Consider the following 27,581-nt stretch of genomic DNA (forward strand, 5'->3'; position numbering starts at 1 on the left):
CAAATGGTCACGACTCCAATGCCAGGCTGGATCCTGCCCGGGGATCCCCCTCCGGCACCACCAGCTCCCTCCATTCCCGGGAAGCTGCTGTGTCTCCCACCTGTGGCCTCCACACCCGGGATCCATCCCCTCTTCCCAGGTGCCAGCCGAATGTTCAGGATGAACTCTGGAGGGCTCCAGGGCGTTATCCCAATCCCAGCACCTTTTTCTTCGGGAATTCAGCCTCCCGCCTCGAGCTCCGCTCACCACGTGCTCCCTGTCTCCCACCTGCTGCTCCCGACGACATTCCCGGTCCCAGCCGCGGGATGCATCCAGGGCGCGCCCGAGGCAGGACGCTCCGGCTCTCCCACCCTTTTCCTGGGTGTTCCCACCAAAACTGGGGAGCCCCCGGCCCCCAGCACCGTTCCCAGACCCCGCGCTCGGCACCGGGGGGCTCCGGCAGCCGCCTGGCACATCCCTGCCCACGGGAGCATCCCTGGGAGCATCCCCGGGGCCGGCCGCACGTTCCCGGCTGGCATCGCCGCGCTGAGCAAACAGGAAACACTCGCCCTTTGTTAATCCCGGCCCGGGCTGCGCGTTAAATATTTATCTGTGAGCGGAGGCTGGTGCTGGGAGCCGCGGGGAGAGAGGGAGGGACCGAGGCAGGGCTGGCGCTGGAGGCTCCTCGCCGGGCACGGGGACGGTGCTCGGGGGCCGGGAGGTGAGTGGGGGTCCGGGAGGGGGCTGTCGGCAGCCCAGGGTGGGCTGTGGTGAAGGGGGCTGCTCCTCGCATCGCCAGCGGGTGCTGCGATCTCCCAAGGTGTCACTTGGTGGCCTGGAGGGGACCTGGAGGGGACCTGGAGGGGACCTGGAGGGGATGGTCACCCCTTGGCAGCAGGGATAGGGTCGGGGGTCCCCTCGCAGGGTCTAACCCTCCCCCGCCCTGCTGCCCTCCCTGCCCTCGTCACCCCGGGATCTTCCAGCAGGATCAGCCCCTGTCCCCAACCCGTGTCCTCGCTCCGGTGTCCCCAGCTGGCACCAAGGAGCTGCCTCCTTCCCACGGCATTTGGGCGGGAGCTGCGTCCCCCAGGGCCGTGGCAGAGGGGCGTCCCCGGTGTCCCCGGTGTCCCCGGTGTCCCTGGTGTTCCCTGTGTCCCCTGTGTCCCCTGTGTCCCCTGTGTCCCCGGTGTCCCCTGTGTCCCTGGTGTTCCCTGTGTCCCCGGTGTCCCCTGGGCGCAGCATCGCAGCCGGACAGGGCTCCTGCCATCGTCCCCCTCGTCCCCAGCAGCAGGGGGCGGTGGCCTGGTGGGGACCGAGGGGTGGCAGCGAAGCCGCCAGCCCGCGGGAGCTCACGTGGGAGCTCACGGGATGAGGAAGGGCTGGGGCTGCCCCGTTTTGGGGGTGTCAGCAGTTTAGGGGAGCAGGAAGTGGCCGGCGGGTGAGTGGTGGGTGCGGGCGCTGCCCGAGGGGGTGAGGGGGGACACGGGGCACCCCCAGAGCGGGGCACGGGGGGGTTCCATGGGGGTCCCCATGCCCGGATTTCTTAGGGATGGGGGGATGGAGGGGATGGAGGGGTGCAGTGGGGTGAGGGCTCTGCTCTGACTGTGTCCCCACGCCAGGGCTTGGGGGGGCACAGGAGCACAGACCCCAATCCCCGCTTCAGTCCTCACCTCCTCTCAGCATTTCCCTCCTCATCCTCTTCCAAAAATCCCCCCCAGATCCCTTTCTCCATCGGGTGGGGAACTGGTGATGCTGGAGGGGTGGAGGTGGGACATGTGCAGGCCACGGGGGTTTCACATGGGGGTCCCCAGTGCCCTTATCCCTGGGGGATGGAGAGATTGAAGGGATGGAGGGCATGGAGGGCGTGGAGGGGTCACCCGTGGGAAGTGGGTGGCAGTGGGGATAGGGCCTCTGCTCTCACCATGCCCCCATCCCGGTGCTCAGAGGTCCACGGGAGCACAGACCCCACTCCCCGCCTCAGTCCCGACCTCCACCCAGCACTTCCTTCCCCATCCCTTCCCGAAAATCCCCCGCGAGTCCCCGTCTCCATCGCGCCAGGGGGCCGGCGACGCCGGGCTCGCCCCGTTTCGTAAGCGGGGCCCGGGTGCGCGGGAACGCGTGCGCGGGGCGTGGGATGAGTTCAGCCTCTTGGCTCCATTCCCTGGATCCCATCCCTGGAAATGTCACTGGAAACTCTGAATGGGCCGGCCCCGCTCCAGAGCGGGGAGCGCTGGGGGGGCAGCGCACCCCGGGGGGGCCGGGGCGCACGGGGACCCAGCGCCGGGGAGGACGGTGGCTCCCGACCCTCCCGGGGGATGCTTTTGGGGGCCTGTCCCCGCCAGCCCCCCGCGATGCGCTGAGGCCCCCCCGCTCCTTCTCCCGGCAAAGTTCGTGCCGTGGATTTTTCCTCCCTGCCGCTCGCAGCTTCGTCCCGCTCGCCCCGGGGCCCCCCAAAACCCCGGCGCTTCCCGAGGGTCCCCGTTGGCACCTCCCAGGAGGTAAGGGCTGGCTGGGGGGGGCTGGCGAGGAGGGGGTGGCCCGAGGGGACCCCTGGGGTCAGGTTTTGGGGGACACTCCAAAGGAGGAGAAGGATGGGGCCGAGCCCCGTGTGGGCGCTGCGCTGGGAATGGCGTGGAGGTTTTTGGGGTGCCCTGGGGGGATGGGAGCCTGCTCCCCACTTTCTGTGCCCCGGGGCACATCCTTCCCTGTTCTTCAGTTTTCCCACGGGGCTGATTAACATTAATTACAGCCCTGGGGCTGCGGTGTCGGGAACAGGGAGCCGAGGGGTCCCCAGCCCGATTTGGGGGGTCCCACACACACAGAGGGCACCGTGCCGGGCTGGCACCCCCCGGCAGCCCCCCAGGATGCCCCGTTTGAGGCGGGGTCTGGCCATGGTGGGCACCTGCGAGCGCCGGTGTCCCGGTGGGGACGGAGCCGTGAGGGACGAGCCAGGACACAGGTGTCCCCCAGAGGCCCCGGGGCTGCGCTCGCCCCTGGAGCCATCCCGGTGTCGGGAACGGCTCCGGGGGTCCCGTCCCCCCCCAGCTGCCCCCCGTGCGGTCCGTGGTGAGCCACAGCATCGCCCTCCCGGCGGGCGGTGCCGGGCTCGGCCGCGCGTTCCCGATTCCGCGTCCCTCCGTCCCCTCTCCCTCCCTGTTTGCGCTGCAGGGCGGGGAAATATTTCTGCCCTGTCGTGTTCCCGGCACTGGCAGCGCTCCCGGGCGGGCGACGCTGCTGCAGCCACGTGCCCGGGCGGGAGGGCACCGCGCCGGGATGCCGGGGCGATGGGAACGCGGCACAGCCATCGCCCCGACCCGCTCCGGGCGTGTTCTTCCCCAAGAGCCCGTCGGGCTGGATCCACCCGTGCAGAGCCAGCGCTGGAGAGGGGCGGGTGGTCTGGATCCGCATGGAGAAGGCGGTGGGGAGCCGTGCCAGGGCTGGTTCTGACCAGGAACAGCCGCTTCCCCTGGCACCGAGAGGCTCCCTGAGCTGGGGACGGTGCCACCGTGGTTAGGGTTAGGGTCGTTGTCACCCCATACATGGTGTCCCCTGCGCCTCTGAACAACAGGGGATGCTCCCAGCGGTGGAATTGGGGGTCGTCCGAGCCCCCATCTCTGGAAAAGCCTGGGAATGCCCAGCAAACAGGGACAAGGGACGCCCCGTGAGCACAGCTGCTTTTCCCACAGGGCACCAACAGCCCCGGGGCACCATCCCGGGCCACCCCCCGGCCATGGCGGGCCGGCTCCCGCCCCCCGACACCAGCCCGGCTCTGGGTGTGGAGGACGTTCCCCGCCTCCACCCACCTCTGCAGGTGTCCCCGCAGCCCACGGCGACTCGGGTGAGTGGGGCTGGGGGCTGTCACATGCCGGGCAATTCGGGGGGCTGCGCTCCTCCATCCCTTTGCCACCCCACTTGTGCTGCCCCCGCGCCAGCCCCTCCCTGTGCCACAGGTGCCCGTCATCCGCCACCGCGGCTCCAACACCCTCAACTTCCACTTCCACGACCCGGAGAGCCGCGGCACGGCTGAGAACAGCCAGGGAGCCCCCAAGAGCTCAGGTACGGCCCTGAGCATCCCTGGGGACACCACTGGGGACATCCCTGGGGGCTCCCCCGAGCGATGCTCACTCGAGCGATGCTCACCTTGTCCCCAGTGAATGAGTGGTACCAGACCTGGCCGGCCAAGGAGGTGAAAGCCCCCAGCACCCCCGTGCCCGCCCACCCCACGCCCAGCCCCAGAGCTGCCCCCACCTGCCCACGGCCACCGGGCTGGTCAGCCACCTGGACCAAGGACAGCAAGCGGCGGGAGAGGCGCTGGGTGAAGTACGACGGCATCGGGCCCGTGGACGAGACGGGGATGCCCCTCGCCTCGCGCTCGGTGAGTGGGGGCGCAGGGCTGGGGTGTCGCCCCGCTGTCACCCCCTCACCGCCCTAACGTGTCCCCCCAGAGTGTCGACAGCCCCCGGGACTGGTACCGCAGCATGTTCCGGCAGATCCACTGCAAGCTGCCAGGTGAGCCCAGGTGCGCGGGTGCGGCACAGAGCGGGCACAGCTCGGCACCCGCTCACCCCCTCCACCCTCAGAGCCCGACTGGGACACCCATTCCTGCCCCACCACGGCCCCTCCATCGCCCCCCAAACCGCGGCGGAGGGGGTCGGCTCCAGCTGAGCCCCCCGGAATGCCCAACGGGATGGACTGGTGAGTGTGGCACAGGGACGTGGGTGCCCATGGGGTGGGGCCTGTGGTGGCTGAACCCCTCCCTCCCCCCTCAGGACCCGCTGGGGTGCCACCGCCGAGCCTGGCAGCATTTTTGACTACGAACCAGGGAAGTTCTCTCCGCGGGAGCAGGTAGGCAGGTCCTGGCACAGGGGGAGGGCAGCGGGCACCGCAGTGGGCACACACCTGACCGGCCCCTCGCCCTTTCCAGATGCCGGCAGCAGTGCGGCCGACGCGGGCTCAGTCCATCGAGGTGAGGTGGTGGTGGCGGGCGGGGGGCTGGGGGTGGCAGCGGGGTCCTGGTGCCCGCGGGCAGTGCCAGCCTGGCCGGCCACAGCCCCGTCCTGCCCGTGCAGGTGCTGCTGGAGCAGGAGCTGGAGCAGCTCAGCGAGGAGCTGGACAAGGACATGAGGGACATGGAGACGCGCCGGACCCCGCACCAGGTACCCCGGCCCCCTCCTGCTGCCCCTTGGTCCCAGCAGGGCATCCAGCTGTGGGCACATCCAGCTGTGGGCTCAGCCTTTGTGCAAGGCTTGGACATGCCCATGGTGGGATGCACAGCTGGGTGCATGCATGCACATCTGGATTAATGCCTGGATGGATGCACATCTGGGGGCATGCGTGGCTGGATGTTTGCACAACTGGATGCCTGCACAGCTGGATGTGTGCACGGCTGGATCCCTGCACATCTGGACGCCTGCACATCCGGATGAGTGCGCAGCTCGCTGCGTGCACATCTGGATGCGTGCACAGCTCGGTGCCTGCCTGTCTGGCTCCGCGCACATCTGGACCCATGCGCGGCTGCTCAGCTGCCTGGAGCCGTGGCCGTGGCTGTGGGGCTCTAGGACCCAGCCCGTCCGTCCGTCCATCCGGCCAGCGCTTTATTGGCGCAGCCGAGCTGGACTCCTTCGCTTCCCGCCGAGACTCGGCCTCCTGGATGATTAATTTTTCTCTCCCACCCCCTCCCGCTCCTCCCGGCAGAGCCCGGCGGCTGCTCCCACCGCTCGCTCCCCTGCTCCGGCCTCCCCGGCTGCTCGGTGAGTTCAGCGGCTGCTCCCACCTCCCGCACCCCCAAATCCCCCTGCCCAGACCCCACTCGAGGCGAGGGACAGGACCCCGCTCTGGGGGTGGTGGGCGGGTTGTGCCTCCAGCGTCCCGCGGGGTGGGAGTCTCCGGGCATCCCCCACGGGATCCCCACGGACCCCCCCGTGGCACCGCTGGCCCCCTCGTCCCCCCACACCCCGGCACGGGCGGGACCCGGCGCCGGGCCGGCTGCCCGGTGGGTGGGACGGGGCCGGAGCGGGGCTGACCCTTTCCCCCGTCCCTGGAGCAGGGACGCCGTGTCCCGGGGCTTGGCTCCGTCCCAGGGGAGGTGACGGCGCTCGGATTCCCACCGCTGTGTCTCCACGGGCACAGGGAGGGGACAGCTGTGCCGGCGGGTGCCGGAGCACCCCGGGATGGGGTGGGCACCCCAGAGTATCCCCACAGACCCCTCTGTGCCCCGGCAGCGGGAGGAAAACAAACAAACAAGCGCCACCTCTTGTAGGTCCTACCGTAACCCCCAGGGGCGCGCAGCGGGGACGGCTCCCCCCCTCCCCAGTCCCTCCTCCGGCTTGGGGGGGGGCATTTGGGCTCTTGAAGTGCCCCCCGGAGCGGGGTTATCCATTAGCCAGGCCGCCCTCCCCGGCGCTCTCCTGCTCCGTGCTTCCTGCTCGGCGGCAGCGGGGCCGCGCTGCCGGAAAACTTTGGACCGGGATGAGAGCCTGGAGGCGTGCAGAGAGCAGACCCCGGGGTCTTGGTTCATGGAATTCGGGGATCCTGGTTCCGGGGGTCCCCGATATCCTGGTGTGTGGGACCCAGGGGTCCTGCCCACCGGGGGCAGCAGGGTCAGAGCAGGGAGGGTTCATGGCAGCAGGGCTGGACACGAGGCTCAGCCCTGCCCTGAGCCACTGTCACCCCACAGGAGCCCCCTGTCACCCCACCGGCTGTGGAGCCCCCCTGTCACCCACCACTTACCTGCCACCCCCAGCATGGAGCGGGGTGGGCTGGGGCTGGCCAGCAACCGCAGCCATGCGGCCCCTGGCAGAGGTGAGCCCCCCTGAGCTCCCCTGAACCCCCTGACCCCCAGGCCCTGCCATGGGGCACCCCAAGCACCCCGGCTGGTGACACCCCGCTCTTTGCAGACACCCTCAGGCCAGGGACCCTCCCCAGCTTGTCCGACCTGGGGGACCCCGTGGAGGCCGTCAAGAGGGAGGAGAAGAAGGTGAGGCTGGGGTGGTCCCATCCCATGCGGGATTTGGGATGGCTGGGACTGGGGGCTCTCCCTGTAACCCCTCCTCTCCCTCCCCAGATGAAAGCTGCTCGCCTCAAGTTCGACTTCCAAGCTGAGTCTCCCAAGTAAGCACCGGAGCTGCCGGGGGTCACTCCTGGGGGTCCCGCTGTGCCCCTCGGGTGATGGCTGAGGACAGGGGGAGCCCCGGCGCGTGGGGTGGCCCTGCCAGCTGGGCTGGGGGCGGGTCTGTGCCCCCGGACACCTGTGACAGTGTCCCTTGCAGGGAGCTGACGCTGCACAAGGGGGACATCGTCTACATCCACAAGGAGGTGGACAGGAACTGGCTGGAGGGGGAGCACCACGGCCGCGTGGGCATCTTCCCCTCCAACTACGTGGAGGTGAGCCCGGGGCATGAGGGGGCAGCGGGGCCGGGGGGTCCTGGCGCTGCCCCTCACCCGCGTGTCCCACGCAGATCCTGCCCCCCACGGAGGTGCCCAAGCCCATCAAGGCTCCCACGCTCCAGGTGCTGGAATACGGCGAGGCGCTGGCGCTCTACAACTTCCGAGGGGATCTGCACGTGGAGCTCTCCTTCCGCAAGGTACCGCCGCTCCGTTCCGTGCCGTTCCGTGCCGTGCCGTTCCGTGCCGCTCCGTGCTGAGCCGCCCTCTGCTCCCGCGGCAGGGCGAGCGGATCTGCCTGGTGCGGAGGGTGAACGAGAACTGGTACGAGGGGCGCATCTCGGGCACCAGCCGCCAGGGCATCTTCCCCGCCACCTACGTCCAGGTGCTGAAGGAGCCGCGGGTCAAAGCCACCGCCGAGGACATCCCCTCCTCTCCCGCCCCCGCCAGCCCCCGCCCCGCCGCCGGATCCCCGTCCCTGCAGCGCTCGCCCGGTCCCCGGATCCCCCAGGTTCCCACCGGCTCCCCCCGGCAAGAGAAGCGGGGTCCCGAGCTGACGGGCGGGCGCCCGTCCTCTCCGCGCCACCTCGGCGCCACCTTCCCCCCCTCCCCAAAGCTGCCCCACGCTGGCACCCCCAGCCCCTTGGTGGCCTCTGCCAGCCCCTTGGTGGCCTCTGCCAGCCCCCCACACCCTGCGGCCGCCCACCCCCAGGAGCCCCGGCGTCCCGCCTGGACCCCCGAGCAGGTGAGTGCCCCCCGCCCTGGCATCGTGCCCCGGCACCGCTGGGGCTGTGGGTGCTGCCCTGAACCCATCCTGTCCCCCCACAGCACGCCACCCCGGGGGCACCCACCAGTGCCCGTCCCGAGCCCGCCCCGTCCTACAACGGCTCTGAAATCCGGTGGACTCCGTAAGTAGGGCCAGGAGTGTCCCCAGGAGCGCGGTGTCCCCACGAGGGACCCATGGGGAGGGTGGGCTCTGCCCACGCTGTGTCTCGCAGGTACCGGGCGCTCTACCAGTACCGGCCCCAAAACGCCGACGAGCTGGAGCTGCTGGAAGGGGACCGGGTGGACGTCATGCAGCAGTGCGACGACGGCTGGTTCGTGGGTGCGTGGCCACCGGGGTGGGGACACGACTGAGGATAAGGTGCCACCCTCACCCCTCACCAACCTCTCCGTTTCTTTATCCCCACAGGAGTGTCCAGGAGGACGCAGAAATTCGGCACTTTCCCTGGGAACTATGTGGCGCCGGTGTGACCCGCAGCGCTGGGGACCCTGGTGGGAGGAGTGGGGCTGGGGGCTTCCCACTGCCCCGCCTCAGCCACCCTGTGTCCCCGCAGTGTCCCCCCACGGGGATGAAGTGCCTCCAGCTCCCTCCCGCCCCTATGGGGCTGCCTCTAACAGGGACAAATTCCCCCGGCGCGGGGGGTGTCCCCCACCCCAGTGCCTTAACCCGCCCCCTCCTCACCGCTGCCCGGTGCCCACCGCCCCGGGGGTCGCCCCGGGGGTCTGGCCGGTGCCGGGCCTGACCATGACGGCCGTGACCCGGGATGTGGGTCTGTGTCCGGGAGTCGCCTCCGCTTCTTTTCCATCATTAAAGCTCAGCTCAGTCCGACTCCGAGAGTGCCGGGATTGGGGAGGAGCCGGTCCCGGGACACGTCCCACCGGGAGCCGTGGGGCGGGAGCAGGGGGAGGACGCTGCGTGGGGCCGCGGGGATCCCCCCACGCCCACGGGCGGGCCCGGTCGGTGCCGGGGCGGGCCCAGCCGCCGCCGTGCGCCCCGTCGGGGGGGTGGCCGTGCCCTCAGCCCGGCCCGGCCCGGCTCCTCCCGAGGAGGCGGTGCCGTCCCGGGGCCGCGCTCGGCTCCGCAGCCCCGCGGGGCCGCCCGGCTCGGCCGCCCCGGTGAGTGCGCGGGGGTGCGGGGGGCACGGGGGACTGGGAGGGTGCGGGGGGCGCGAGGGGTCGGGGGACGCCGGCTGCGGCTGTCGGGAGTGTCCGTCCGTCGGGGGTCCCGGTGCCCGGGGGTGGGGAGGGGTGTGCGGGCAGCCTGTCCCGCCGCTGTGTCCCCAGGTCTCCAGGTCCCCAGATCCCCGCGGGTGCCAAGTCCCTGTGTCCCCAAGTCCCCGCGCCTCCTGGCATCGCCCGTCCCCGCCGCTCGCCCCGCGGGTGCCAGGCGGCACCGCCAGTCGCCGCGGGCACAAAGACGTCGCTGTGCGGCGGGGACAGAGCCGGGAGGGAGCGGGGACACAGGTGGGGTGCGGGGGGCCGAGGAGGGGAGCAGGGGATGGAGAAGGGGAGCACGGGCAGAGCTGGGGACAGGGATGGAGAAGGGGTGCAGAACACAAAGGGGGGGTACGGGGGCTGGAGAAGGGGTGCAGGGATGGAGGAGGGGAGCAGGGGGTGGAGGAGGGGAGCATAGGACAGAGGTGGGGTGCAGGGGATGGAGAAGGGGTGCAGGGTCTGCAGAAGAGGTGCAGGACTGTTGGGGGGGCTGGGGTTGGTGCCCAGCCGGGTGTGGGGGTCCCCGGGCCGGCAGCTCTTGCTGCCCAGGGATGCTGAGCGGGGCTGGGCATGGGGAGGGGGTTTGGGGTTTGGGGTTTCCTCCCGGCGCTGGAAGCCCAGCCCAGGAAATTCTTCCGGGCAGCCTCTCAAGCCCCTCTTTGTGCGCTTGGGATTTTTAACATTCCCGGCGGCTGCGGACGGGGTGCCCGGTGCCGGATGGGGTGCCCGGTTCCAGATGGGCTACCCAGCTGTCCCGGGCTGTGGCGGGATGGGTGGGATGGGATCTGGTGTGGGTTTAGGGGTGCCCATTCCCACCCATCCCATCGGAGCCAAGGGCTGCGCCGCTCGCTGGGGTGCCATGGGGACCCTGTGCCACCCCCGGGGGATTCTCAGCGTCCTTCACCAGTGCGGATTTGCTGCGGGATGAAGGACTGGGGCTCCTGGTCCTTGCTGGGTGTCGGACCCTGCTGTGGCGAGCAGCAGGATCCGTCCCTCGCTGCCACATCCTCCCGTCCAAACCCCACGGGCTCGGCTCTGCCAGGCCACAGCGCTGGCCTTGCTGCCAAGGCGTCACCGATTTCCTGCCTTGCTCCAGCTCCTGGGAACGACCTTGGCTGTTTCAGCTGCACCACGGGGTGCCTGGGACCCCCTGGCCCCGGGGGAGGAAGCCGCCGGCCTCGGGGCACAAGAGGAAGCGGCGGTGCCTGCTGACACCCTGCGAGGACCTGGGTCCCCTCCCCGGAAGGAAAGCGCTGCCGGCGCTGGGGACCCTCAGGGTGCAGCGGGCACAGGGAGGCCCTCACTGGGTGGTCTGTGGGTAGGAGGAGGGGGATCCCCTCTGCCTCATTCCCTCCGTGCCCGGCATCGCTGACACCTCCCTGCTGCCCACCCAGAGCCGCCGCTGCCATGCCGCTGACGGTGACACTGCCCGGCCCGGCCCCGTGGGGCTTCCGCATCTCCGGGGGAAGAGATTTCGGGAAGCCCATCACCGTCTCCAAGGTAGGAGCCCCCCCACGTGTCCCCCGGCCGGGGAAGGCCGCCGGGGCGCCGGGCGGGCCGGGCTGCTCGGGGGAGCGGATCCTGTTTGCTGTCCTTGAGGGATCCTGCTCCGTGGGAACGGCCCACGGCGGGTGACGGCGGCAGGGGGGGGGGCTCCTGTGGCCCCCGGGCTGGGCAGGGCTGTGCCAAATTTCCGGGTGTTGTTTCCAAGGCCTTGGTCCCCTCCCGGCAGAGGGTCTGGCACTGCTCTGTCAGGCCGTGGGGATTGCAGCGGGTGGGAGCATCCCAGCGGGGTGGGGTCGGGGGCTGAGGGCTGCACGGGGGATGCTGCACTGCACGGGGGTGTCACCGGGGCTGTCCCATGTCCCCTTCTCCATGGAGGTGACGGAGCACGGGAAGGCGGCCGCGGGTGACCTCCGGCCGGGGGATGTCATTGTCACCATCAACGGGGAGAGCGCGGCCGAGATGCTCAACGTGGAGGCACAGAACAAGATCAAGCAGAGCCCCGGGCAGCTCCGGCTGGAGGTGGAGAGGTGGGTGGGTGCTGGGGGCAGCCCGGACACCGCCCCTGGGTGCCAGCGGTGGCTGCACGCGGGCTGGGGTCCCCAAGCACGTGTGTGTCACTTGTTTTCCCCGCGGTGGCTCTTGGGGCTGTGCCAACCCCGCGGGAGCCCTTCCCGGCTCTCTAATTAAGGAGTCGGGTGCTAACGAGGCCGGGCAGCGCTGGCAGCCGTTACCTGGCCGACTGGTCCCAGTTGGGGACGCAGCTGCTCCCATTGCCGCTGCCGGGGGCTGCGGGGAATGGTCACACCGTGCCGTGCCCAGGGGCTTTGTGTTGCTGGGGCAGATCCCAAACCCCGCTGCTCTCCCTTGTCCCCAGGTCCCCGGTGCCACCTCCCAGCCACACCAACGGGGACACCTCACCGGAGAGGTTGGCCACGCGCTTCCAGGTGAGCCCTGGGCAGCCCCTGCACACCCCGGCCCCCCACCCAGGGCCGGTGGCAGCTGCTGGAGTCACCCTCCCCTCCCCAGGACACGCTGCGGATGCGGAATGAGAGCCAGGGTGCCCTGAGAACCCCCGATCCCAGCCTGGCATCCCTCGCCCACCCACCTGGCAGTGCCAGGTAAGGCTGCGCCCGGCTGTGTGTGAGGCTGGGGGGTGGGCAGGGGTCTGGGGAAGGTCAGGGACCCCCCTGATGTCGCTGTTCTCTCCCCCCAGCTCGGAACCCCTGGAGCAGGAGTTCACCTGTCCCAGCCTCTGCCAGGTGAGCAGGGAGCTGGGGGCCTGCAGGGGGCCAGGCAGAGATGCTGGGGGGCTTCTGTGCACCGAAACCTTTTGAACCCCCAAACCATCCCCCTCTGAACCCCAAATCCATCTCCATTTGAAGCCCCAAGCCACCCCACTTTGAACCACCAAACCATTCCCCTTTGCAAGGCCATGCCATCCCCCTTGACCCCCAGACCACCTCATTTTAAGTTCCCAAACCTCTTCTGAGCCCCAAAACTACCCCACTTTGAGCCCCCAAACCACTCCCTCTGCACCCCCACGGCCACGTCACTGCCCAGCCCTGCTGTCCCTCCGGGTCCCCGTCTGCGGTGGGTGCCGCCGGTGTCCCCTCCCCGCCGCGCTGGCAGCACCCCCGGCCCCGCGGGCACCGCCGCACCTGCCCAGGGATGTTTTGCTCCTCCTGGCAGCGGCGCCAGCCTGGGGAGGCCAAACCAGTTTGGGGAGGCCCAGCCCCGCTCCGGCTAACCCGGGGCGCTGGGGTGTTGGCCGGGCAGGGACCCACGGCCCGGCGCACCCCCGGCACCGCCGCCGGCCCCCACCGCGGTGGGACACCCGGGAGTGGGATCGGGATGCCCGGGGCCTGGTTGCCTCCTCCACCCCCCAGCTCAGTCCCAGGATGCCCGCGGCCGCCCCGTCCCTCCCTGCGGGCAGCCGCTGGCTCCGGCCTTGGCGTCTCCCTCCTTTCCTCCCTCCCTGCTTTCTCTTTTTCTTGTTTTTCAAGCCCAAATTGGGAAGAGCCGCGGCCCCGAGTGCGGCCCTTCCCAGCTGCCTTTGGCCGCAGCCCCGGCCGCCCCTTGGCTCCTCCGGCCGCCCGCTCCCTCCTTCCTCCCCAGCTCCTTGTTTGCTTTGGTGCCGGCTCCGAAGGGTCCCTCCCTGTCCCAGAGGGTCCCTCCCAGCTCGGACACTCCAGCCACAGGGCAGGGGACATGAGGATGCCCCTGCCCAATGCCCCCCACCCAAACCCCTGTGCCCAAGGGGGTGGTGAGGGGATGGCTGCCCTCGGATCCCACTCTTCCTCGCATCCCAGGCAGGCTGGTGCTGGATGCCAGCAGGGATGAGGCCAAGGCCCAGCTCCCTCCGTGCCTAATTTTAGCTCATCCCTCGTGACCCCACAGAGCCTCAGCGCTGCCCCTCTCCCTCTCCACGGGTCCAGGCAGGGGGTCCCCGCGCCCACCCCGGGGTCCTGCTGGGATTCATCCCCGTCTGCGTGGCAGCTGCTCCCAGGAACATCGGCTTCCACTTATCCAGGGTTCCGCTTCCCGGCCTCGCCGGGGCCGCTAAGCAGGAGCAGATGGTGGGGAGAGGAGAGGCGCAGGCGCGGGGTTATGGGATGGGGGTGCTGCCCTGGCCCCCCTTGGGGGGGTCCCGCTGACCCCAGCCCGGGTGGGAAGGAGAAGCAGCTGCCCCATGGAGCATCCCTGAATCCCTCTGGGAACCTGGGCTTGGGAGAAGCCCCTGGGCCAGGTCCGGGTGTACTTTGGGTGCCTGGGGGGAGACGGAGGGTCTGTTGGCACCCTTAGGTCATTTTGGGGGGCTGCTGCAGTGCCCCACCCCAGCCCGGCTCCCCCTGGACATCCATCGCTTCTCCCCCTGCCAGGAGCGAGGACGCCTGACCCGCCAGAGCAGCTCCCAGGGACCCATCCTGCCCCCACCCCCCTGCCCACCCTCGCTGGGGCCCGGAGCCCCCCCAAACCCCTGGGAAACGCTCAGGGAGCGGCGCCTCTCCTCCCCTTCTCCCAACACCTGCCACAGGTACGGAGCGGGCTGGGGGCTGTGTGGGGGGGACTCAGCGGCAGGGAAGCCCCCAGCCCCATGTCCCCACGCCGGTTTGTCACCCGTGGGTGCTGAGGGAGCCCGCGGAAAGGGTTAACTCACCTGTAGGCAGTGGGAGGGCCGGGCAGGCCGGGGCAGCTCCCGGGGTGGAGGGAGCAGGTGGCGGACGGGCAGCGGCGTGCAGCCGAGTGGATCCTGGAATCCGGGCGCTGGGAACCCCCCCAAAACCTCCCCTCGGGCTACCGCCCCACAGCCAGGGCTCGGAGCCGGCCATGAGGCGCTTGGAGGAGGACTCGGAGGTCTACAAGATGCTGCAGGAGAACCGCGAGCTGCGGGCGGCCCCGCGGCAATCCAGCACCTTCCGCCTGCTCCAGGAGGCTCTGGAGGATGAGGAAGGAGGTGAGGGGGGCACGGGGGGAGGTGGGAGGTCTGGCACCACCACAGGGGGTGGCAGGACTCCCCCTGATGGCCTCGTGTCCCCGCAGGAGGTCCCGCAGCTCCCTTCCCCAGCCGGCTCTCGGCCGGGGCCCGCAAGCCCGTGGCGGGGGTGCAGAAGCTGCACGTCTGTGAGAAGTGCGGGAGCAGCATTGCGTGAGTGGGGCTGGGGGCCTGGGGGGTCCCGGAGCTGGGTCTGTCCCTGCCACCCCTCCTGGCAAAGCCAAAAAAAGGGGCTGCTCTCGGGGTGGGGGTGTCCCCGGACAAGGATCCGTCCCTGACGTTGCTCCTGGCGGGGATAAAATGCGGCGGATCCCGGGTGTGGGTGGGGCAGGTACCAGGGCAGGATCGATCCCAGCTGTCACTCCCGGCAGGGTTAAAATGCGGCTGATCCTGGGCTGGGAATGGGGCTGGGGGGTCCCAGGGCAGGATCCATCCTTGCCATTGGCCCCGCAGGGCTAAAATGGGGGTGGTCCTGGCGTGTGAGTGAGGCCAGGGTGGTCCCAGGGCAGGATCCATCCCTGCCAGCGCTCCAGGGCCACGATGGGGCTGAGCCTGGGTGCGAGGGGGCCCTGGGGACACGCAGGGTGCCTCGGCTGACCCCATGTCCCCACACCCCCAGGACGCAGGCGGTGAGGATCCAGGACGGCCGCTACCGGCACCCATCCTGCTACACCTGCGCCGACTGCGGCCTCAGCCTGAAGATGCGCGGCCACTTCTGGGTGGGGGACGAGCTGTTCTGCGAGAAACACGCCCGCCTGCGCTACCAGGGACCCCCGGGGGGCCCCGTCCCCCGCCCTGTGTCCCCCCGCTCCTGAGCCCTGGCCACCGGCACCGTGCGAGGGGGTCACCGCCAGCATCCCCCCGTGTCCCCAGGGCGGTCCCACCCCACCGCGGTGGGGCTGGGGTGGGGGGCTGAGGGCACTGCCAGGCTGGGCGTGGATGGGATTTGGGGGGCATGCGCTGCAGCCTTCACCCCTTTGTGGGTGTGTGTGATGAGCTGGGTGAGTTCTCAGCCCGGGGAACACCGGAGGGGACATTGGGGGGGGTCGCTTGAGCACTTGGGTACCGGAGCAGGGGGCTGGCACCGCTTGGGCACTGACTGCAAAGGGCTTCTCCGAGCAATTAAACCAGATTCTCTATAAATATAATATATATTTGCTCCACTGCCGTGTCTGCTCTGTGCCGGGACCCCAGGGCAGGGGGAAGGGGGGTTTTATGCCAAACCCAGGGTGCAGACAGGGACCCCCCCAGACCCCTCAACCCTCCTGCCTGCACCCAGGGTGGGGGTCCAGGGCTAGGCAGGGCTCCGGTGCTGCTCCAGCCGGCCTTGTCCTGCCCTCGGGAAGGTCAGAGCTCCCCGCAGGGTGGGATGGCCCCTCCCGGCGTCCCTGGGAGGTGTCCGGGTTTATTGGGGGCTGTTGGCCGAGGCCTTTGTCCTGCTCCAGGTGCTCTTATCACCTCTCCCCGCCCTCCGTGCCCGCCTGCACGGCTTTGCTGTTATCTGGGATTCGCTGTTATCTGGGATTAGCTGTTATCAGCAACCTGGGAGGGTCCTGTCCCTTCCCCTGTCCCTCCGCGGCGGGGACAGCGAGGACCCCCCCTCCCCTCGTGCCTGGGGTCTCACTGGGGTCTGTTTGGGGTGCTCCAAAGCCCCCCCGTGCGCCCCGGGCTCGGTCACGGAGCTCTCACCATGGAATTCCCAATTGAACATCCCAGGGGAGCTGTGGCTGCCCCTGGATCCCTGGAAGTGTCCAAGGCCAGGCTGGACGGAGCTTGGAGCACCCTGGGATAGTGGAAAGGGGTGGCACTGGATGGGATTTAAGGTCCCTTCCCACCAAAACCATTCCATGGCTCTACGACACCCAGGGAGGGAGGATGATGATGGTCCCGCCCTCCACACGGGAAAAAGGGGAATAAACGCTTTGAGCCCGCATTGAGCTGGGGCTGGGGGCAAAGGGGCTGCCCGGGCAGGGGGCGGGCCCCCCACCCCCGCCCCGCCCCGGGGCTGTGACGCCCCCCAGCCCTGCCCCATAAAGCAGCGGAGGAGCAGCCCCCGTGCTCCCCGCCCGGCTCCCGGTGCTCCCTGCCCGGCTCCCAGCACCCCAGTCCCGGCTTCACCCCCGTTCCCGGCACATCCCGAGGATGCTGCGCCGCCGCGGAGCCTTCACGGTGCAGCCGCTCCGTGGTGACCTCAGTGAGTCGGTGGCCCCTGGGGCTATGGGGGACCCTCCCCCCATGTCCGGCCTGGATTGGGGGTTCCCTCGGGGTCTCCAACCTGCGAGGATCATTCTGGAAGGGATCCTCAGGAATCTCTGGTTTGAGGTGTCTGTGCTGGAGAGGGAACTTGGGGTCCTTGGGACCCCAGTTTGCGTCGTCTGTGCTTGAGAAGGAACCTGGGGGGTTCCTGGAACCCCCAGTTTGTGCTAAAGAGGGTCCCTGGACCCCTGGTTTTCATCCCACTCCCTGCTGGGAGGGGCCCAGGCTACCGGCTGCACTGGGAATTCAGGTTTTCCCTTCCCATGTTTGGGCTGACGGACCGGTGCCTTCCCCCAGAGCCCGCTGGGTCCCCAAATGCGGCGTGGGGGTCCCCAAAACCCTGGGCCCATCTCCAGTGTGTGCCCTAGCTCCAGCTGTGCCGGGACCCCCCTCCAGCAGCAACATCTAGGAGGTACTGAGGGCTGAGCTGGAGCTGCCAACGCGAGGGGCACCCCCAGGAGGAGCGGGTGGGGACCCCCCATGCCCCTTCTCGCCCTGCCTGTGCCCCCCGCGCCGGCGGAGCTCCGGTGACACCCCCGTGGTGGCGGGGGAAGCAGTCCTGCAGCCTGTGGAATTGCGGCGTGTGGGAACCGGGATGCTGGCAGCGGCCACAGGGCTGCGGTGGGGGGGCTGCCCCCCGGAATTCCTGGGATTCAATCCTGCTGGGGCGGACGGGCTGCGCCCCGGCATTGCTGGGATTCAATCCCACTGAACGGCCGGATTGTCCCAGGGCTGGCCGCGACTTCCCGGCTCCCCTCGGCCTCTCCAGCCCCTGAGGGATGCGCGGTGAGTGGGGGGGCTGCAGGAAGGGCAGGGATTTGGGAGCACTGGGACCCCCGACCGGTGAATTCAGCCCACGCTGGAGTCCTGAGTGAGTTTCCTGGGATTTGGCGGGATGCACCTGGCTGCCTGCCGGCGCCCAAACAACCCTCTCACCTTCCCAGCTGGGGTGGGAAGGGAGTCCTTAACCACTGGCCCAGCCAGTATCGCTGATCCCAAACCCTGAGAGGAACCAGTTGGGAACCAGTCCGGTAATGAGATGCCTCTGGATACAGGGCCCGTCGCCGGCTGGGGTGGCTATAAAAGGGAGCGCCGGGACGCGCGCCCGGCACTCGGCTCTGGCTCTCGGGGATGTGGGGTGGCTCCCGCGCCGTCTGGAAGAGGAGGTTCAGCTGCTGTGAGTGTGTTTGGGGAGGAGGGGGGGAGGGTTAGCCCCCGAGTGGGGTTTTTGGGGAGTGGGCAGCCCGCAGGATGTGCCGAAGCTCCGTTCCCACCTCCCTGAGCCCTTCGCCGGGGAGTGGCCGGGAAGGGAGGTGAGTGTTGGGCAAGGAATGCCGAGACCCCCCCCATGGATGCGGCACAATCCCACCTGGAGCTGCGGGGTGGTGGGGGGCACATCCCCATCCTGTGGGGACAAGTGCGAGGAGCTGGTGGTCCCTGGAGCCGTTTTATGGCCAGGATCCTGTGGCCGTGCTGTGTGCTGGGTTGCCGGCACCGAGCTGGAGTGGGATACAGGCAGAACCCGGCTCAAAAGCCCTGCCCAAGTCAGGGTGGGGGCCGTGGGTGCCCCCCCAGCAGCTCAGCAGAGTGGCTTGGGAAGAAGAGGAGGAGGAGGATGGTGGAGGCCGGGGCCGTGTTTTTGGGGAGCAGCGACAACACGCTGGGGTTGTAGGAACACCGGAACATATCCCCGGCTGCAGGGACCCTCTGGAGAGGGGTCCCTGGGCAGGGGGGCTGCAACTCTCCTTGGCAGCGGGGAGTGAGGCCCTGGGCACGGCTGGAGCTGCTGCTGTGGGGCTCGGGGGGCTTGGGGGGCCAGTGGGTTCAGTGTGGGGGGTGGGCACCCAGTTTTCTGCCCAGGGACCCCCCCCAGCTGACACCACCCGTCCTCCCTCCCCCCGCAGATGGTCCCTGGGAGTCTGCCGAGAGCTGCATCGTGTGCACCTCCGCCAGCGTCTACCGCCGGCTGCAGGAGAGCCCGCGGCAGCCCCCGCGGGGGATGAGCAGCCGGGGACCCCCCAGCAGCCTCCCGGCCGGCGGGAGGTTCCTCAAGTCCGAGTCCGAGGATTCCGGCGTGGAGATGGCCAGCAACGAGCACTCGCCCTCCACCCCGCTGGGCTCCGAGAGCAGCTTCTCCCTCGACGGCTTCCCGGCGGAGAAGCCCCCCGGAGAGGAGCCCCCGCGGACACCCCGGAGCCGCTCGGCCAGCAGGAGGCTGCTGCAGGCAGCGCAGCGGAGCAGGAGGCAGCGCTGCCCGCGACAGCTCAGCCGGCGCAGCGCCAGCGCCGCCGACCTGGCAGAGCCCCCGCGGGACCCCGAGGAGCCCGAGGCTGGGGGGGCTCGGCCGCCCGGCAGCCCTCGGGACCGCCGGGCTGTGCCCGAGGCCGCGGTGCCGGGGCAGGGGCTGCGCTACCTGGAGCACGTGTGCCAGATGCTGGAGCGCCTGGCGCGGCTGCAGCAGGACAACCGCGTCCTCCGGCAGCAGGCGGCCGGAGCCCGGGGCGCCCGCCCGGACACCCTGGTGAGGGCCGGGGGGAAGGGGGAGATGAATGGGGAGGGGGTGTGGGGGTCCCAGCTCACGCCCTGCCCGTCTCCTCCTCGCCCGCAGCCCACCCGGCAGCCTCCGAGGCAGGATTTGGGCACGTGGAGGGGCGAGGGGTTCCGGCCACGCTCCTGCTCGGACAGCCAGGCCCCAGGTGAGCGGGGCGGGATTTGGGAATGATGGGACCTGGAGCCAGGTGAACATTGGGGGATGCGGGAACGGCAGGGCCAGGTGAATGGGGTGGAATGGCGGGACCTAGCGCCAGGTGAAGGGGGTGGGATAGCGGGACGATGCCCCCAGACCCCCAAGCGTGACCAGCTTTGTCCCCCCATGCAGCAGGTGACCCCGGGCCGTGCCGGAGGATGTGGGGACACTCGGTCAGCTCCCCCAGCCTGCTGGACCCCTCCGAGGGCGGGGCGGGTGCCCCGGCACCGGACAAGGTACGGCCGGGGGGTGTCGGGGTGAGGCGGGGGGGGTCCCGCGGGTCCCCCCGCTGACCCCACCTCTCCCGGCAGGACGGGCGCTCGCACTGGGGCCGGGTGAAGGTGCTGCTCACCCGCCTGACCCGCCGCTCCCTGCGGGGCGGCCGCTGCAGGTAGGACGGGGGGTTCCCGCTCCCAGCGCCACACCTGGATGGAGGAACTGCGTCACACCCCGCCCTATGACGTCACGGCCCCCCCCGGGGCCGGTCCCCGGCCCGGCGCACCCCCTTCACCTTTTCTCCTTTCCCACAATAAACTCTTTTCACCCATAAAGAGGCGGCTCTTAGCGAGGTGCTTGCTGTCGCGCCGTGACGTCACTCCCCTAAGCCCGGCGTGACGTCACACGAGGGCACGTCACCGCCGCATCACTTCCGAGGGCTTTTCCGCCCCTTTTGTCCGCCCGGGCCCGGTCCCACGGACGGTTCAAGCGGCTGCCGCCGCTCCCGAGCCCCCTCCCCTGGGTCCAGCCCGAGCCCCCTCCCAGCTCAGCCCCGAGCGGGCTCCGGAGGGGTCCCGCTGCTTCGGGCTGGGGGTAAAGCTCGTCCTCCCCCCTGAGCCCTCCCGGCCCCCTCGAGCCGCTCCGCGGGTGCGCTGGGGGAGAAGGGGCTCCGGGGGGCCCTCGCCGGGGCTGGGGAGGGGCGGGGATGATGCTCCCGGGAGCATCGCGGGGGGGAGGAAGCAGCGCGGCTTCCTCGAGCGGGGCTCCGCAGTTTGGGGGATAGAGGAGGAGGGTGAGGAGGGGGTCGATGCTGTTACGGCGCTGCTGGAGCCCCTCACGGTGCTGCAGGTGAGGAAGATGCTGCTCCGAGCCCCGGCCAGGCGCTCTCCTATCAGGTATCCCGTTATCCCTCCCTCCCTCCCTTTCCCCCTTTCCTGCCGATTTCCTACCGTCACTTGGGGTTTTTCCTTTCCGCAGCGTCTCCCGGAGCCCTCCCGGCACCGCTCCCAGCCGGACGCCCCGGGGGCATCCTCAGAGCTGCAGCCTCCTGCATCCCACCGCTCCTTCCCGGGAAACGTGAGTGCTCATCCCCGCGCTGTCCATCCTCATGACAGGGGCTGGATTCGGTGCTGGGGGGCAGGGGGTCCCTGGCAGTGCCCCCCGGCTGGGTCACAGCCTGATCAGGGGGTGCTGAAGGGTTTTTGGAGCACACCTGGAGGGGAGGGGTTTTATCCTTGCCCCCTCCTTTCCAGCATCAAACCTCTTCCCATCGCCCCCCCCCCCCCTCTGCTCTCCCGAGCCCCCCGGGGTGGGGACCAACGGGGAGGGACTCGGGGAGGTGGGGTCAGGACGGGGCTGGGTGTTCCCAGTGCAGGGTGGGACTCTGGGCACCCCCTCCCCTGCTGCCCCTCTGCCACCTCCACCTGGACCCCTTCCCCTCACCTGGCGGAGCCCGGCTGAATCCCTCTGGCTGATCCCAAGGGGGACACTGGGGCCGGTCCCAGGGGATGCTGATTCTCCTTTCAGAGCCCAGGTGAGGAGGAGGAGGGAGGTCTGAGCCTCTCTTTCCCACCCGGGTACCCCCGGATCACCTGGAGCAAGGGAAAGCTCCCAAGCACCTGACAAGGAAAACCAAGGTGTGGACCCAGATGCGTGCTGGTGTTGGCTGGCCTGGACAGGGTTAATTCGTCCAATTGGTGAGGAAAACCCTTGGGATTGGTGGTGCTGGACTGGTGGTGGGCTGGCATCTGCTACACCCGTCCCTGTCCCCGAGGGGGTCGGGGGCTTTGGGGAGGAAGGGGAACAGTCGGGATTGCTGCAACACCTCTGGGCTAACCCGGAATTCCTGACGGGGAGGAAAGAGGAGGAAGATTTGCTCATCAGCAGGGAATGGTCCCCATCCCGGGATGGCCCCACTGCTGCTCACGTGGATCCTCTTGGAGTGCTGCTTCCCTTCCGTCTGCTCCTGGAGGTTCGAGTGCTGATGAACCTCACCCAGGGGTACCTCAGACTCCGGGGCTGAGCACGTTCCACATCGTAGAGTTAAATTTTCCCTTCCTGCCAGCTCTCCCTATTAACGCTGGGATCTTGTGGGTGGTGCAAAACCCGGTAATTATCCACTTTTTACTATAAAAGATGGAATTCTCCTCCCCAGCCAGTGCAGAGAGTACGCAGAGTGAATCCCTGGGAATGCCTGGGTTAAGTTTCCAGGGGTGAAATCCCTCTCTTGAGTGCTGGGGGGAGGGCAGGAGGAGCCGAGGGCATGGACCAGGAGCTGGGATTTGTGGATACTCCGGATGCAGGAGAGGTGGGATGCTGGGGGTGAGGCGGCCAGGGAGGTCTGGCTGTGGCACGCGGGGTGGCAGGGATGCAGACAAAGCCACGAGGTTGGGTTCAGGTGAGCCCAGGTGGGATTGAATCCAGGCAGGAATCAACACCTCCAGGCCATGGAGGGGTTGCCATGGGTCTCTGCCCACTCGGGATCCATCCCGAGGTGTGCAGGGCTCAGATCCCGTGGGACAGCGTGTCCCTTGCTCGGGCGCACGGGCTGCGTGCGTGGCAGTTAAATATATATATAAATATCTATATTCTGTATATTTAGCATCCCTGCTCTGGGTAACCGTGGCAACTGGGTTTATTTTGCTTAAACCTGGCCTGGCATGTGATGTGGTTGGGAAGGAACAGCCGAGGGGAGAGGGAGGGATGAAGTTCTCCGTGCTGGGAGCTGGGGAGGAGCCTTGGAACGGGATGTGGCACGGGATGCTCTCGGGGGGACCTTGCCGTGTCCCTGCAAATGCCTCACTGGGGATGGCCCCCAGCATTCCTGTGGCTCTGTCCCATCCCCTCTGCTCCACCTGGGAAGGGAAGGTTTGGTTTTAGGGTTTCCATCTCCCTGTTTTCTGCTGGGCTTCCCAGGACACCCCTGACCGCTGTTCCCTGTCTCGTGCAGGGTCCTGTTTGCCACATCCGGGTCTTGGTGGGAAGAGCTGGTGATGGTTTTCCTGATGTCTGGAGCCGCGTGCCCTCACCTGGAGCTGCAGAAGCCTCGTGCCACCCCAAGGCAGACACGGAACCCTCGTCAGCCCCACCAGGACCCCACCAGGGTGGGCTTCCAACCCCTAATCCCATCCAGCACATCCCAGGACACAGCAGGCAGCCTCTCCTTACCCTTAAAGGTGCCAGCTCAGCCCTAAATTCCCTATATTTTACTGGAAAACCCAATTCCTCGTGCTTTGAGGCCGTTTCCTTCCCGCGCCTCCACGGGGGGGTGGGGAAAGTTCAATCCCAGTTTTTCCCTTCCAGGTGACATCCCAAGCCCCCCGTGTCCCCCCCACCCCCTGCAGTGGCGGCCGGGCGGCGGCAGAGGGCGACAGCGGCCCGGCGGTGGCACCGACACCGACACGGCCCCGGCCGCGCTGCGCTGCCAAAAACTTTATTGGGGACAAGCGACGGAGCCCCTGTGCCCCCTCCCCGCACACCGAAGAGGGGCTGAAACCCCCCCGGTTTTCCATAGGTTTGCTCCTGGCTGGGTTGTTTCCCTTTAGGGATTTTCCCTGTTCTGGGGTCCCCTGTCCCCTTCCCTGGGCACCCCCCGGCTCTAGGGCAGAGGCTCTTTGTACCATTCCTGGGAAAAGAGGGCTGGATGCTCGCCACGGGAAGCATCGCCCTCTGCCCATGCCTCAAAAAATGGGATTTGAGTGATTTTGCCCTGCCCTGAGGGGGGGCACTGGGCTCCTAAGGCACAAAATGAGGGGGAAGGGGGTCTCACCCTCTGGGTGCTGGGGGTGCCAAGGGAGGCTGGAACCTGGGAAAATCCAGCACCCCACATCCCAATCTTCATCCTGCTCCTCCAACACTCCCCAATTTAAGGCAAAACTCATTTGTGGATTGACAAAGATGATCCTGACCCTGGCAGCCTCCTCACCCTCACCCGGGCAGGAGCGCAGAGCTGTGGGGTGACGGGAGCAGCTCCAGCCCCACAGATCCATCCCTGGGATGGGAGCTGGGATCAAAGGGGGGGGGGATCCCCATCCCCATCCTCGCCTCAATCGTCGGCCACGATGGAGAGCGCGCGGAGCTCGCTGAGCTTGGCGTCGTTCTCCTGCTCCCTCTGCTCGTCGCTCAGCCCGGGCCGGTCGATCTGCGCAGTCAGGTCCCCAAAAATCTTGTGCATCTCCGTGTAGTAGACAACCTGTTGGAGAAGGGGGATCGGGGAGGGAGGGGAATGGGGGTCTCCTCCCTACCGCACCCCCCCCCCGTCCCCCTCGCGGGTGCCCTCGGCAGCCCCTCGCCGCGGCGTTGGTGTCTAAAATAGCTCCCTCCCATGTGGCGATGCCACCCCCTTGGATTATTACAACTCAACACATTTTAATAACACGCTGCCCTTCTCCGCTCGCTTCCCATCTGGGAGCCGCGCGTGCGGGGCTGCCACCGGCACCCGCCACCCTCCCGCAGCCGCCTCGTCCCCCTTGTTTGTCACCGCTGCCACCGCCACGGGCCGCCAGCCCACGCTGCCCGCGGGTCGGGGCTCGGTGGGCACGGTGGGCAAGGCGAAGGGCTCGGTGGGCTCGGCGAGGGGCAAGCCCGGCAGCGCCGTGCCCCGTGCGAAGCACGGGGAGGAGGAGGGGTGTGTTAATAACGTGCTAATTAGCACCGCCAATTATCTCCGGCAGCGAGCAGCGCTTTGCCGGCGCGGGAGCCCGTGGGTCAGCGCACGCAGATGGCAGCGGGGTGGCTGCTCGGGCGCGGGATCCAGCGAGGAGAGGAGGGGGTCCCAGCCCTTCCCGGGAGACCCTCGGGCTGTGGGATCCACCCCCGGTGTCGCGGGACCTCCGGCACTGCGGGACCCCCGGCCCTGAGTGTGGGACCCCCAGTGCTGAGGGCCCCTCGGTGCTGCCTGGGGGCTCCCTGGTGCCGTGGGACCCCCGAGTATCACGGCACCGCTGGTACCGCGGCATTTTCAGCCCTGCGTGCCAGCCCTCTGGTGCTGTGGGAGCCCTGGCACTGTGCGACTCCCCCAGCCCTGTGTGGGGCACTCTTTGGTGCTTTGGAACCCCCGGTGCTGCCTGTGAGACCCCCGGAACTGCAGAACCTCTGGGTACCACGGAACCCCTCACACTGTAGGACCCCCGGGTGCCACAGGACCCCCAGCCCCGCCTGTGGGGGCTCTGGCACTGCAGGACCCCCGGTGCTGTGAGACCCCTGGCACTGCAGGACCCCTGGTGCCGTGGCAGATGTGGGATCCTGTCCTGGACATCCCCCCACATCCCTCAGGGAGGGATTGGGGAGCGCTGCTCCCCAGGGTGGGCACTGCCAGCATTGCCCCCATTTCCCAGAGGGGCCCCAGCATCTCCAGCAGCACCGGTGCGGAGACACACACGGTCTCCATGGAGACCAGCTCCCCTAATCCTGCTCAAAACGATGCCGATTTTGGGCAGGCCCGAGGGGGGGATCTTGGGGCCCCATATTCCAGCGCCAGCTGCCTGAACCCCCCCTTGCCAGGCCTGTCCATCCTGGGGGTCCGGGGGCTGCTCCGTGGCCAGGGCTCCCCACGCAGCAGTGCCGGCTGAGTCACAGCAGTGCTCATTTACACAGTGACTAACGAACCCCACACAGGGCTGAGCTGGCAGGGGCCCCCCAAAATCCTTGCATGCCCCCCAAACCACAGCCCCACAGCTAGCTCACCCCGAACATCCTCCGGACCCCCTCACAAGCCAGAGAGGCCAAAACCACCCGAAATCTCTCGGCAGTGCCACTGGTGAGCAGGGATCCGGGGGGCAGGGATGCCAAGCGGGGTGCCAGCGCCCTGGAGCAGACCCCGTGTCCCTTGTCCCCAGCCTGGAGTCAGCTGGGCTCCGCTCAGTCACATATGGCCAAGTGGCACTGCCAATTCCAGCACGGAAAAAGCGCCGGCGCGTTGAAATGGATCCTGTCAGGGTGGCAGGGCTGGAGGCAGATGCTGCCTCCGGGATTGTCCCCAGGGTTGTCCCCCAAGATTTGGGGCCATCGGTCCCAGGACTGTCCTCCAGGATTGCTCTCAGGATTATTCCCCAGCATCTGGGGACAACTGTCCCCCAGGACTGGCTCTGGGACTGCCCTCTGCACCTCAGGATTGTCCCTGAGGATTTTCCCCTGACCAAGATTGTCCCCAGGATTGTCCCCAGCATCCACACTGGACTGAACAGCCAGAGCAGAGCCAATTCCTTGCTGATGCTCCCCCTCTGCCCACATCCCACAGCCACCGATGCCTTGCTGAGGGACACCCGTGTCCCCAGGCCCTGCTGGGTGTCCTTGGGGACGCTCCTCTCCCCCAGCAGGCCCCGGTGCAGAACCAGTTGGCACCATCTGGGCACCGCCGCGCCTCGCCAGCAGAGTCTCCCGAGCTTCACCAACAAAATCCCACTGGCATTGATCCCCCCATGATTTCTCCTGTTGAAACAGGAGTGAAAACCCTCCCAGGGAGGAGATGCATCCCAGACTGGTGGCAGTGACAGTGGGGGACCCCTTGCTCTGCAGCCAGCTCGCCCTGCCCTACCTGCTCCCGCCAGCCCAGTACTTTTCCAGCTATGGATACCATATGCTCCGTCCCCATCCCATCAAATCCCAGCTCCAACTCGCCTTTGAGCCCGAGCCAACGGCCCCGAGTCCACCTGTCCTGAACTAATTCTGTTTGGGGACGCGGTGTTCCGCGGACTTTCGATAGATCCCGGCCACAATGGCCCAGCCGGGCAGCGGCCACTTGTTTGGGGCAGCCCTACCCAAAACAAACCCGGGGGCACTGCCAGGGCTGGGCTCCCCCAGCCCACAGCACCATCCCTGCCTGCCAGCTCCATCTTCCCGCCCATTCCATTAAAACCCAAAGGAATCTCATCTTTTCTAGCTGGAAAACAAAGCCCAAAGCGGGAAGGAAGTGCTGTTCACGCCTCACACCAGCTCCAAAATCTCCCCCTTTCATCTTCATGTGGCCACTTCAAAGCCCCCAGCCAGGGAAATATTTGCCTCCCTTGGCTTGGCCCGGGCCCGTGGGTGGAGAGAAGAATTTGGTGTTGAATGTTACAGCCCTGCGAGCTCGGGACATGTCCCGGCGTCAGGAGACACCCGGCCCCGGGAGCGCGGCCAGGCCGTGCCATGGGAACTCGCCCGCCCCGGGAGGAGGCTGGGGAGGCTCTGCTTGGGTCAAAGCCACGGAGGTGCTCAGGAGCAGCGTCCTTCCCCTTCCCAGAGCTGGTCCCTTCCCATCTCCTCGTGGCGCTGGACGGTGTCATTGTCACACAATTTGTCTTGCTTTAACTCCCGGCTTTCTCCAGGGCCAAAAAATAGGGAAAACGACATGGCTTTGCCTTGGGATGGTGGGTTTGATCCAGGGAGAAACAACCCCAAAGTCACAGCCCCCTGCACGGGGCCAGCTGATCCCAGTCCCACCCCATCCAGCCCTTTCCTGGAGGGATACACCTCCAGCCTCATCCCCCTCCTGGAGAGGTACCCACAGAAAAGGCTGGAAATAGAAATTCCATCGAGGAATCAGCTCAGGGAGGCATGGAGGGAGGGAAACCCGGGCAGAATTCCGACGCCAGCTCTCACCCGGGATGGGGATGCTCCCGGCAGCCCCCCGGCTGCCCTTCCCAGCCAGGTGCCTGCAGGTGAGCAGCTGCTGAGCTGACTCAGGGCTCCGGGTGCTATTCCTGGCTCGCCACTGACTCATTACCTTGGGCAAATCACATCCCTTTTCCATTTTATTTCAGCCACTTCCATGGGGAAACGCTTCCCAGAGCTCCTGAGCCAGGGGGGCACACACAGCCCGAGCCCAGGCTTGGCACAAACATTCCAAGCTCTCCTCCCAGCATCCCTCCCCGGGGGTGGAAGGATACAGCCAGTGCTGGGAAAAAGAGGGATGCGGCTCCCATGGAGGCTGGCAGGGAGGGAGGGAGGGATGTGAGCTGCATCCATCTGGGACCAGCTTTAGTCCAGCCTACGGGAGATGCATCAGCTTTGTTGTGACGCTGC

The 27,581-nt window shown here is 68.2% G+C and overlaps 4 protein-coding genes across 5 annotated transcripts in view; 3 read left to right on the forward strand and 1 right to left on the reverse strand.

Annotated features, from left to right (window-relative positions):
* Positions 1-1,386: 1,386 nt before the first annotated feature.
* SORBS3 (sorbin and SH3 domain containing 3) lies at positions 1,387-8,968 on the forward strand. 2 transcript variants are annotated; one of them, XM_082298387.1, is made up of 19 exons: positions 1,387-1,417; positions 3,666-3,817; positions 3,930-4,035; positions 4,131-4,354; positions 4,425-4,488; positions 4,560-4,674; positions 4,749-4,824; positions 4,904-4,945; positions 5,049-5,135; positions 5,674-5,729; positions 6,656-6,780; positions 6,876-6,955; positions 7,043-7,089; positions 7,236-7,362; positions 7,437-7,562; positions 7,646-8,107; positions 8,191-8,270; positions 8,361-8,467; positions 8,555-8,968. In XM_082298387.1, exons 2-19 carry the CDS (start codon positions 3,710-3,712, stop codon positions 8,614-8,616), a joined length of 2,094 nt encoding a protein of 697 aa, XP_082154513.1. In that variant the 5' UTR covers positions 1,387-1,417; positions 3,666-3,709; the 3' UTR covers positions 8,617-8,968. The 2 variants fall into 2 exon arrangements, with proteins under 2 accessions (XP_082154513.1, XP_082154514.1); XM_082298388.1 differs by lacking the exon at positions 1,387-1,417 and adding an exon at positions 2,218-2,477 and having other exon boundaries at positions 7,248-7,362.
* A 1,063-nt stretch (positions 8,969-10,031) lies between these two features.
* PDLIM2 (PDZ and LIM domain 2) lies at positions 10,032-15,321 on the forward strand. The gene is made up of 9 exons (XM_082298165.1): positions 10,032-10,860; positions 11,242-11,393; positions 11,741-11,810; positions 11,893-11,984; positions 12,080-12,125; positions 13,746-13,900; positions 14,175-14,320; positions 14,407-14,512; positions 14,979-15,321. Exons 1-9 carry the CDS (start codon positions 10,768-10,770, stop codon positions 15,172-15,174), a joined length of 1,056 nt encoding a protein of 351 aa, XP_082154291.1. The 5' UTR covers positions 10,032-10,767; the 3' UTR covers positions 15,175-15,321.
* A 2,425-nt stretch (positions 15,322-17,746) lies between these two features.
* LOC309582875 (uncharacterized protein C8orf58) lies at positions 17,747-19,794 on the forward strand (the record flags this gene model as incomplete). Its single annotated transcript, XM_082298287.1, has 4 exons — positions 17,747-17,792; positions 18,520-19,311; positions 19,494-19,597; positions 19,673-19,794. The coding sequence occupies 4 exons, from the start codon at positions 17,747-17,749 to the stop codon at positions 19,754-19,756; spliced, it is 1,026 nt and encodes a 341-aa protein (XP_082154413.1). The 3' UTR covers positions 19,757-19,794.
* A 3,214-nt stretch (positions 19,795-23,008) lies between these two features.
* Positions 23,009-27,581, reverse strand: part of BIN3 (bridging integrator 3) — a 41,833-nt gene continuing 37,260 nt past the window's right edge. The window contains exon 9 of the mRNA XM_082298216.1: positions 23,009-23,769. Within this exon, the coding sequence (XP_082154342.1) occupies positions 23,623-23,769 (147 nt within the window). The 3' untranslated portion in view covers positions 23,009-23,622. The remainder of the gene's footprint in view (positions 23,770-27,581) is intronic.

Source organism: Coloeus monedula (genome assembly GCF_965178545.1).
Source record: "Coloeus monedula genome assembly, chromosome: 28".
Lineage (NCBI taxonomy): Eukaryota > Metazoa > Chordata > Aves > Passeriformes > Corvidae > Coloeus > Coloeus monedula.